The sequence below is a fragment of the Pipistrellus hanaki genome, assembly GCF_964339955.1.
Source record: "Pipistrellus hanaki genome assembly, chromosome: 11".
NCBI lineage: Eukaryota > Metazoa > Chordata > Mammalia > Chiroptera > Vespertilionidae > Pipistrellus > Pipistrellus hanaki.
Genome location: NC_140513.1, coordinates 65579301 through 65591322, shown reverse-complemented (window position 1 = coordinate 65591322; position 12022 = coordinate 65579301). Strand labels below are relative to the sequence as shown.

Below are 12022 nucleotides of genomic sequence, written 5' to 3'. Positions count from 1 at the left end.
TACAGATGTTTAAAGCAACTTTATTCACAATTGCAAAAACTTGGAAGCAATACTAGTAAAGATGTCCTTCAGTAATAGGTACATGGATAACAGACTGTGACCTAGACAGTGGAGTATTATTTAATAATAGAAATGATCATTCAAGCTACAAACAAAACAAAACAAAACAAAACAAACAAAAATACAGAGGCACCTTAAATGATTGTTGCTGAGTGAAAGAAGTCAGTCTGAAAAGGCTACATACTGTATGATTCCATGTATGTGGCAGTATGGAAAAGGCAAAACTAGAGAGAAAATAAAATGATCCGTGGTCACCAGAGGTTTGTAGGAAGAGAGGAAGAGAAGGAGCATGGGCAAGTTTTAGGGTAGTGAAACTGTTCTGTATCATGCTGTTATAGTAGATACGTGTGATTATACCTTTGTCAAAACCCATAAAACTGTACAACACAATGAGTGAACCCTACTGCAAACTATAGACTTTAGCTGATAATAATTTATCGGTATTCATTCATTAGTTGTTGTAAATACACCACCCTGATGGAAGATGTTAATAGAGGAAGCTGAGTAGAGAAGGGATGGGAATGGGTAGAAGAGGGATTCTATGGGACTCCTCTGTATATTCTAGTCAATTCTTTGCTCTAAAAATAAAGTATTAATTTAAAAAGTTAATGTATTATGTAAAATGAAATGCATGTACTTTATATAGGATTACTCATTAAAAACAAAACTAGAGGCCTGGTGCATGAATTTGTGCATGGGTGGGGTCTGGCAGGTCCACCCACCCCATCGAGGCTGGGTCGGCCAGGGGGAGGGGCTTCGGGTAGTTGGCTGGCTGGCCCCGCCTCCTGGTCAAACTCCCAGTCCAACTCCTGGTCAAGGGGACAATTTGCATATTAGCATTTTATTATATAGTATGAAGTTAAATATCAATAAAACTACTTTATATGTTCTTCAAGTATAAAAATAATTTTACCTTATCTGTGACATTTTTATTCACCATTTGATTGGTTATCTGAGTAGACTTTTTTTTTTCTAACGTCTTAGCTTTTTTTGAGGAATTGCAGGGTAGAGGTCAGAGTTAGGACAATGTTTTCTCTTGCTCAAATATTAAAAGAGTGCTATATTGAGTATAATTTTTTTATTTAAAAGATTAAATGTTTATACATAATTGAATAAATAAAATTACTGTTTATTATAAAGTTCAAAAAAACCTTGGACTTTGATCAGAAAATTCCTTTTCTTTCCTTCTGGGGCTGCTTTTCCACAGTGTTCTAGAACTGTCATTGCCAGATGTGGAAATGCCTGCTTTTGAAATAATAGTATTAGTATTATAAACAGGCTGTGGATTATTTGCTTCCCCCCTAAAAGCACTGTGTGTTGGGGGCAGATTACTGGCATTTTGAGGTCAAAATCAAATCTGGAAGTCAGAACTTACTATAAATAAAGAAACAGAGAGGAGAAAATGAGAAGAGTTATATATCTGACTGATTATTTAAAAAAAATAAATATCAAGACTTTTAGAACCTAGATGTAATTGAACACATTTCATTACATCTGTCTAGGGGCAATTAAAATACTTCCTAAAAGAAATGCTGCTCTGTAATTTAGTTTCTGAATATATTGTAGGTATGAAGAAAGCATATTTTAGAAATTGAATTAAACCATTTAAATGTGTCTCATAATCTAAAATGCTTCCTTTTTATTAAAACAACATGAGATAAAGTAAGAGTCTTTGGGAACTTTACCTCATTTTTCACCATGTGGTGATGACTAACACTTCATGTAATATCTAATACTTTATTTCTTTAACTTGCCAAAAATGAAGGGAATTAGGAAATATGACTTGAGGTTATATTATATAAAAACATTTTCTAAGAAATTCTCAAGTGATATTTATATATACGAAGTTTACTCTTTTTTAGGTGCTAAAACTTGGTTTTGAACTCTCATTAAAAATATATTTGTAAACAAATTTAGAATGAAAGTGCCCATTTGAAAACATGTAATAACTTAATATTTGTGAACATACACAGATGGCATAAAACTAAAAACGAGGATGATGCAGTATTGAGCTCACGGAACAGATTCTCACTGTAAGTCCAGCGCTCTTCCTCCCCACCTTTGGAGCTGAGATCTGGGACACTGAAAGGCATGAGAGCCTCATGGCCGAAGCAGTGATACAGAACAAAAATCCACTGAGAACACATTTTAAAAACACGTTTAAGGAATAAAGAAAAAATAAATAAAGAAAACAGATAAAGAAAAACAATTTTGCATTTTCCCCACTCTCAGTGAAAGATATTGCATCTTAGCATTTAATGAAGAGATCAAGTCAAATACAGAACCAAGGGAAACATTGCACACATCTCTCCTGCTGAAAGACGCTGCTGGAGGGCCCCAGGGCATTCAGGAGATGCTCTCAAACAGAGCTTTAGAAGGCCCCTTGTTCGTGGCTTTATTGATGCAGATCTTAGCATTGTAGACGCCTGAAAACCCAGGACACACGCGACTGAATACAGGTGAAGAAAGCCAAAGACAGCAGGAAAGAAACACGCTCAGCAGCAATGCAGGACACGCCCTGCGATTCCTTATTTTCGCTCACATGGACTGGGCTTGTGCACCTCTCATTCCTCTGCTTCTGCATTTGCCCAGTTACAGTACAAGGGCTGATCGTGTTTTTTTAAGTAGTTGGGCACCTTTAATTTCATGTTGCAGTATTAGTATTGGAATGGCAGTTATGGCCTCTACAACCAAAATGATAAAATTTCAAACTACATTCTTTGGGGAGCAGAATAATAAAGCTGCATTTTTAAAATATTTACCTAGTAGAGGATTTGATGAGGTTTATAATTCTTACAGGAAAACATAGTCAGGAAAAGAACAAGTGCTTGCCATGTAAACTGGGTCAGACAGAGCCTATACTAAGCCTGTGCATCCTTGGGCAGCTGAGGCTCCGCGGGGTGGCCCAGAAGCCTGAGGAGGAAAGCTGTGGGCCCCGCCGTGCAGACAGCGTGAAATGCTTCTGACACTGACGGCCATTTGAAAACTTAGGGTTCAGAGTCACACCTTACAAATCTCAGGAGAGATGCACAGGATACACAGTGTACTCCTGATTGGAACTGGTGCACTGATGCTCTGTGGTTCATTTCCAGGTCCTTCAGCAGCTCTTAAACCACTGCAGGAAAAACAAGGATAAAGTTCTTCTTTTCTCCTTCTCCACCAAGGTGAGTTTGGTCTGCATTGTAATCCTGAATGGCCCAGCCTTAACTCCTGACGCAGAAAGCCTCCAATACATCCTGGCACCCAGCCATCTTCTCTGTCTTCTGTGTACTGTTGAAATGGTAGTGAGGGAGGAGACAAATCTCAATTACATCAGGGATACTGTCAAGTAGCAACTCAAAGATAGATTTTTAATTTTCTGTGGATGTTTTTATTGATAATTAAAATGTTCTTTAAAATATTTAAGCAATTTTAAAATGTAGAAGATAGCATAAATAAATGAAATATATTTACATAAATGGTTTGGCCAATAGTTTTCTTTTTATTTGATTTTTCTTTTAAAAATTCAAGATTGATTTTTTTTTTTTTTTTTTAAAGAAAGGTTGCTTAAGGTGAAAGTCAGTTTCAGGATAATGAAATACATGGGTCAGAAGTCAGAAAAATATCTTTTCCTCTAATTATAAGAAAGAAATTATGAGCAGCAATAGTTAATACTTAGTAAATTTTCTCTCTGTGTGGAGTGAAGCTTATTGAACCGTGAATTCACCTTGGCCTGTCTTCCTACCTTTCCTCTAGTTGCTCGATGTGCTGCAGCAATACTGCATGGCATCTGGGCTTGATTACCGACGGCTCGATGGCAGCACAAAATCAGAGGAAAGAATCAAGATCGTGAAAGAGTTCAACAGCACTCAAGATGTTAACATTTGCCTTGTCTCCACAATGTAAGAAAATCAAATTCTATACCTTGATTTTTATCTAATTGCTTTTAAGATAGGGTAATTTTAAAATTATGATTGATTTTTTAGTGGTTAGGCTTATTTTGTTTTGCTTTATTTGACTTTAAGGAAAAGCAGCAAAAATGCTATTGTGATGGAACTAATGATTTCTTGAAGTTTACCTAATCTATCCTCTCAATTTTTTTTATTATCACTGAATTCCCCTTTATATATCTGCATATGTAAAGGTAATAATCCCAAAAAATAGATTTTTAAAGGAATTTTCTGCAGTAGTGTTTTGTCTTATGTCCATGGTCAGAATGAAACTTAATTAAATAATGGAGTTATTAATCAAATAACAGAAAATCGTTTGTAGGCTCAAGGAGCTCACAGGGCCAGTGGGCCAGGCATTTCCTTACTTTGTCTCTACCTACGATCAACCAGAGCAACTCCCATTCCAGGTTTTATTAAAGTTAAAGCAGGTCTAACACCTGCTTACAGATCTCTAATGAAAACCTTTTAAAGAATATACACACTTAAGAGGAAGAGTAAAGTCAACATAAACTTACCTAAGTAAAATTCATCTTTTGGTGGGTAACAAATCCGTAACTGTTGACATCTAATGTAGTATTTTATAGATTTGCTCCCATTGTCTTTCAGAAAGAATTTCAAAAAGTTTTAAAAATAAATTTATATAAAATGCAAAAAAGTAAAAATAGGTAAAAAAAAAAAAATAACCTAAATGATGAAGAAAATTGTATGTATGATGAGTGAGCTACTTACTGTTCAGAACTAAAATAATTCTAGAATTCTTGCAGCTAAAGCAAAAGGAGATAAGCTCTGGACTCCCAATTTCCTGTGAATGGATTCAAGATATAATTTCTCACCTGAGTCCTTACAAAGCATTAAGTGACGTAGAACACTGTCTTCAGTTAATTTTAATAAAAAATGCATATTAAATTTATAAGTAATGTTTTTCAAGTAATAAATGCTTTCAACAATTCAAATAGTACAGAACTATTTGTAAGCAGTCATCTCTCTGTCAACTCACCCTCAGTCTAATTTGATGGCATCTGCCATAAACTCCTAATTATCTCTTAAGCTGTAGTAGAAATTGCTATTTAATCCATCCATTGAATTTTTAAAGACTACTTTTTAGTTCTATTTGATATTTTTTAAATCTGCCTGATTATTTTTACTCATATTTTATTCTTAATGGTTTCTAGCCTTTCTTTTAATTCTTTAGTAATTTTAGTCTTTTTGGAAAAAATTCCTTTTTAATGGCATTTTTGCTCTGTTAACTCCTGCACTTGGAGGTGCTGATCCTTCTATTTGATGTTTCCTCTGGCTCTTGCTTATGGTAGAAGGCATCTTCACAATTTTTCAAATTTTTTATTTTGAGCTTTTCGTCAGTGGGTCTTTTTCCTCCTTGGAAATCCTTTGGTTGGAGTTTTCCACTGCTGTGGTTTTGCTTTGACTTCTGCTTGGCATCCCAACTAAGGGAAGGGAAGAGTTTTAGATTCCTGTTTTCCTGTGACTGAATTCAAGGAGCAATTCATTGCATAAGTCTTTACACAGTAAAGAATCTTGTATAACATAGTAAGTACATTCTTTAGCTGTGTTTTGCAAAAGATATAATTTTTTCAATTTTTGTTTTGTTTTTCTCATTTTGCAATAGTTTATATTTAATTTCTAGATATATAGCAAAGAATTACCACATTAGATTAGCCCACCATTTTGCTAGAATCCTGTCTTCATTATCCTTTCATTTATCAACATTACACAGCTTGGATTCTGTTATGAAAGACTTGGTCTACTTACACTACTCTCTCCCCACTTTTAACAAAGTCCTTATTATTTTTACTAGAAGCCCGGTGCACTGTGCACGGTCGGGTCCCTCAGTCTGGCCTGTGAGGATTGGGCCGAAACCAGCTCTCCAACATCCCTCAAGGAGTCCCGGATTGCGAGAAGGCAGTTCTCAGGTGATGCACCCTAGAATTGGCCTCCCACTTGTCTGGTTCCAAGTGCATCACCTGAGAACTGCAGCTGTCAAGTCACTGCAGCTCGGCAGCCCCTGCGTTGAGCGTCTGCCCCCTGGTGGTCAGTGCATGTCATAGCTACTGGTCAGATGGTTAAACAGTTGCTTAGGCTTTTTTATATATATATATATATAATCCTATATAGCAAAAGCCTAATATGCTAAGTGTCCAGTTGTCCGATTGTCCATTCAACCAATCATAGTGTAATATACTAATTATATGCTAGGGCCGCTCAACCATCAGCGGCAGATAGTCGAGCAGTCCCTATGACGTGCACTGACTACCAGGGGGCAGATGCTCCGATTGGTAGGTTAGCTTGCTGCTGGGTTCCAGCCAATTGGGACTGAGCAAGGTGGGCCAGACAAGCCCTGGAGCCCTCTCGCATTCCTTCCCCAGCTGGCCATCCTCCCGCATCCCTCCATGGCCCCACACAGGAGCTGCCCCCTGGTGGTCAGTGTGTTCCCATGGTGGGAGCACCCCTTAGCCAGAACCTGGGCTCATGGCTGATGAGCGCAGCAAGCACAGTAGTGGTGGCAGGAGCCTCTCCCGCCTCAGCTGCAGGCAGGCGGTAAGGAGTGAAGCATCCGGGACTTCGAGGGATTGGGCCTAAGCCAGCAGGAAGACATCCCTTGAGGGGTCCTGAACAGGCTGATAGACCACCTTCCCCCCCCCCCCCCCGCAGTGGATGATCTTCATGAACTGGGCCTCTAATATGTCTATCAATACTTTAGTAACTTTAAATAATGTTCCTTAATTTTTAATGTTTTAGTCCATCTACTTCCTACAGTATCTTCTAAATGCTTGTAATGGGTGGTATTAGCATTAGCACGCATCTACCATTTATACTTTTGTCACCTACTCATATTATCTTTCAATTATTTTAACTGTTACCTCATCAGGGATATTAGGAATTTTCAGAGTCCTGCAAAAATAACCAAGTCTTCTATGTTCTACCAATAGATTGCCTCTAAAATTTAGAGTCTTAAAAACAGCATTTACATTATTATGATTTTGCAAACGTTGTTAATGCTGGACCACAGAGTGCTAAGGTAATTTCTCTGAATGTTTGTGACCTCTTGGCCAGTTCAAGGAGAACAGTCTTAACATCAACCTCAAATGAGTTCTCTTTTCTAGCACTTCCATCATCATTTGTGTTTACATAGTTCCATTTACTTCATATTTTAATCAATTTTCTTAATGCTTTATCTTTAGTATACTTTTGCATTTTATAGTAATAATAATCTTCAATATATTACTAATTCACCATCACACTTTCTCTTCTGTTTTTTTATTTATTTATTTTTTTTATTTATATTTTATTGATTTTTTTACAGAGAGGAAGGGAGAGAGATAGAGAGCTAGAAACGTCGATGAGAGAGAAACATCGACCAGCTGCCTCTTGCGTACCCCCTACCGGGGATGTGCCCGCAACCAATGTACATGCCCTTGGCCGGAATCGAACCTGGAACCCTTCAGTCCTCAGACCGACGCTCTACCACTGAGCCAAACCGGCTTCAGCTCTCTTCTGTTTATTTGCATATTGCTCTTTTATTAGATAGGATAGAAGCCTGGCCAGCAATCAGGGTTGTTCTGTGGCAGCCAGCAGGGTGATCAGGGGCTCCTGCTCGCACCTACCTTGGCTGGCCTGGCACTGCTGCTACCCTCTTATTCCCCACCCCACTGCTGCTGCCAGTCAGGCCCTGTATGTTGGGAGCAGCTCCTGCATTGAGTGTCTCCCCTTTGGTGGTCAGTGTCATAGCCACCAATTGTTCTGCTATTCATTTAATTTGCATATTAGGGTTTTATATAGATAGACTGCAAAAACCTGCCTCTAATTCTGTATTTTGTTATATTGTCTAACGATTCTCACTCTCACTTGTTCAATTCAGTTGTCTTTATTTATTTATTTAAATAAATAAATCTTTATTGTTCATATTATTACAAAAGTTCCTCATTTTTCCCCCTCCACCAGGTTCCCACCCCACCCTCTGCCCTTTCCCCAACCCCCCCATTGTCCTCATCCATAGGTACACAGTTTATGTTCAGTCTCTTCCCACACCTCCTACTCCCCTTTTCCCCGAGAATCGTCAGTTCACTCCCCTTCCAAACCTCTGATTCTATTATATTCACCAGTTAATATTGTTCATCACATTTTTTAATTCCCTTGGTTTTTAGATTCACTTGGATCTTGGTATAACTAGTAATTTTTTTTTATTATATGCTGGACATTCTTTGTATTATATTCTAAAACCTTATATCATATTAAATTTTTTTTTACCCAGATACCATACCAATCACATAAGGGATGAAATCTATGTTTTCTACTTGGCTTCTGTTGACATTCTGAGAATGAGGTGCCTCATTAATATTTTCTAGTTGACCTCCACTGATGCTACTGGGAAGAAATGGAAGTCCCAGCTTCTTAATCAGTCTTCTCTGATTCCACCCTTCATTGGGTTAGAGGTGCTTCATTACATTCAAGCAGGAGTGGAAGTTGAGTCTCCTCACTTAGCCTTTACTGGCCAGGCTGAGGGTGGGGCCACAGACTTTCCCCCCATGGTGTTTACAGGAATAGGCTGGTTATTGTCTAGCATATTTCTGTCTTAAAAGGATACATCTTTCCTGGTTCTTTAGTTAAAGGAAGAAGGATTTACTTGAGGCCTTGTTTGTCTGTGACTGTTGGCATTTCCAGTTCACTAGCTTCTCCAGAACCCAGTCTGGGACATTTTAGGCAGGAAAAAAACCCACACAGGAAACTTACTGTCATATCATTCCTCATGTTTGTAGTTCCTAGGCAGTCTGTGCTCTCTCACTTTTCACTGTCTTATGTTTCTTTTACATATAATATCCAGGTTTTGTATGCAGTGGGAAGAAAAAGACAAAAAATAGCTACTCCTGGCTTGATTTTTTTTAATGTGTATTATTACTTTGCTTAGCTGCAATATACTAATAGTTTTTAAAAATGATGTTAGGAAAACCTTACAGAAATAATATTCAAGTATAAACAGCATAGTCTACTTAAGTGGACTCTAATGATCAAATTTTTTAGGGATATTCTAGAGTGGTAGAAAAATATATTTCATAACTGTTTCATTTGTGGAATATTTATGTTTTAATCACTTTTTTATGATGTGAGTGTAATATTGTGTTGATTTGTTGTAGAAATCTAGTACAATTGAGTTATAGAACAACAATTATTATTTTGCTGTTTTAATATGTTCTTTCTGTTTCCTCCAGGGCTGGTGGACTAGGCCTCAATTTTGTTGGTGCCAATGTTGTTGTATTATTTGATCCTACGTGGAATCCAGCCAATGATCTTCAGGCCATTGACAGGTATAATACTGACAAAATGTAAAATGACCTGAAAATACTTTTAACCTAATCACTTTTCTGAATTGTTTAGGTTGTTTATCAAAGGACTGTGATTAGAAGATAGTGAAAACCTTGTTTTGTTTTGTTTTTTAAAAAACACACTTCTATTTAAGATAACCATGGATTTCTGAATCCAGCTGGCAGGCTGATAGCTATTTATTTTCCATTCATCTCAGAGTCCCATTATTATGTCAGAATTGATTAAGAAGAAAGATTACATCCACACTACTTCAGGAAAATAGGAGAGGTCACTACTAGTAGATTAAAAGTTTTAAGAAACTCCTGAAATAGAGAATGAAAACAGAATCTGTGTGATCAAGAAACTAGCAGAGTAAATCCACAATCTAAAGTTGACAGCACAGAGAAAAAAAAAAGAATATTTTAGAACATAAATAATGCCCTGGACAGGAGATAAAACATACATAGCTACGTCTTCGTGATATTTATGAGTTCCAAAGATAAAGAGAAATGTCAAAAGATGCCAGAGTGAGAAAGAAGGAGATAAAATTATGTATAAAAATGAAGACAAAAATATAAAATAGTTCATCAACAAAGAAATTTATGTTAATGGGTATATGATGCATAGAACAATAATTTGTGACTTCCTATATAATAAAAAGCTGATATGCAAATCGACCAAATGGCTGAATGACCAGTCATTGTGACACGCACTGACCACCAGGGGGCAGACGTTCAATGCAGGGGCTGCTCCCCGCTGGTCAGTGTGATCCCACAGTGGGAGTGCTGCTCAACCAGAAGCCAAGCTTATGGCTGGCAAGTGTAGTGACTGTGGTGGGAGCCTCTCCCACCTCTATGGCAGTGCTAAGGATGTCCTAAGCCGCCAGTCCCACATCCCCCAAGGGCTTCCAGACCTCAAGAGGGTGGAGGCCACGCTGAGGGGACCCCTCCCCCCCAAGTTCACAAATTTCATTTACCAGGTCTCTAGTCAATAACATAAAAGTGGGGGGCAGAACTGTAAAAGAGGTGTTTTTTTTTTTTTAATACAACTGAAGTTAAATTGATATCAATTTAAAATAGATAGTATGGGCAAGGTCTGAGGTGAGACAGGCGCTGGGTAGAGGTGGGCAAAGGAGGGGGAAATGGGAGACATCTGTAATACTGTCAACAATAAATACAAGACATTGTCATGCAAACAGTAACCAAAAGAGAGTAGGGGTGGTTACACTAATATCAGACAAAATAGACTTTAAGTTGAAACAAATATGGATGTTTTACAGTGAAAAAATATCCAATTCACCAAGAAATTATAATAATAATAAACAAATGCATCAAACATCTGAGCTCCAAAATATATAAAGCAAACATTGACAGTGTTATGAAAAGAAATAGCTAGCTCCACAATACTAGTAGGAAACTTCAATACTCCACTCTCAATAATAGATAGAACTCACTGTCAGAAGATCAATAAGGCAAAGGAGGACTTTAACAACACTTAGATAAACTGGACCTAATAGACAAATATAGAACTGTCCTACAGCAACAGCATAATACACATTTTTCTCAAGTACCAATGGAATGTTTTCCACAATAGACCATATGTTAGGCCACAAAACAAGTCTTAATAAATTTAATCCTTACTTGAAGATATGGTTTTATTGATTTTTTTAGAGAAAAACATCAATGGGTTGCCTCTTATACACTCCCCGACGAGGCATCGAACCTGCAACCTTTTGATGTACGGGACAACACTCCAACCAATTGAGTGACCTAGCCAGGGCAGTCTTAATAAATTTAAAATGATGAAAATCATACAAGTTCTAGTCTAATCATAATAGAATAAAAATGAAATCAGTGGCAGAAGAAACACAAGAAAATTCACAGATATGTTGAAATTAAACAACCCAAGCTTGAACAACCATTGGATAAAAAAATAAAAAAAAATAAAAAATCACAAAGAAAATTAGAAGATACTTTGAAAAAAATTTAAGTTATAACAAATCGGAAGTTATAGAATGCAGCAAAAGCAGTGCTAAGGGAAATTTATAGCTGAAAATGCTTACATTAAAAAAGAAGAAAGGTCTCACATCAACAGTTTAACCTAACATTTTAAGGAACTAGAAAAATAAAAACAAACTACCTTAGCCAGCGTGGCTCGGTTGGGCATCATCCCATGTACCAAGGGATTGCTGGTGGATTCTGTCAGGGCACTCGCCCATGTTGAGGGGCTCAATCCCTGGTTGGGGGCATATAGGAGGCAGCAGATCTATGTTTCTCTCTCAATTGGATGTTTTACTCTCCCTTCCTTTCTCTCAAGTCAATTAAAACCATATTTTTAAAAAAGAAAACTAAATTCAAAGGAAGCAATAGGAAGGAAATAATAAACCTTAGAATGGAGATAAGCAAAATAGAGACTAAAAAACAAAATAGAAAAGTCAACAAAACCAGCAGTTGTTTTTTTTGTTTTTGTTTTTTTTCAAAAAGATCAACAAACTTGACAAACCTTTAGCCAGATAGAAAAAAAAGACGACTTAAATAACTTAAATCAGAAATGAAAAGAGGGACATCACTACCGACTTTACAGAAAGGAAAGAATTATAAGACAGTACTATAAAAATTATATACCAAGAAGTTGTAAAACCTAGAGAAATGAATACATTCTTAGAAACATACAGCCTATGAAGACTGAATCAAAGAAATTAAGAAATGTGGATAGAT

At 37.1% G+C, this 12022-nt stretch overlaps 1 protein-coding gene across 2 annotated transcripts in view; it reads left to right on the top strand.

Annotated features, from left to right (window-relative positions):
* The window catches only part of ERCC6L2 (ERCC excision repair 6 like 2), a gene marked incomplete at its 3' end in the record, with an annotated part of 107751 nt that overhangs the window by 42107 nt on the left and 53622 nt on the right, over nt 1-12022 (top strand). For both annotated transcript variants that reach the window (XM_084898938.1, XM_084898939.1), the window contains exons 10-12: nt 3153-3224; nt 3796-3941; nt 9212-9307. In XM_084898938.1, the coding sequence (XP_084755064.1) occupies nt 3153-3224; nt 3796-3941; nt 9212-9307 (314 nt within the window). The remainder of the gene's footprint in view (nt 1-3152; nt 3225-3795; nt 3942-9211; nt 9308-12022) is intronic.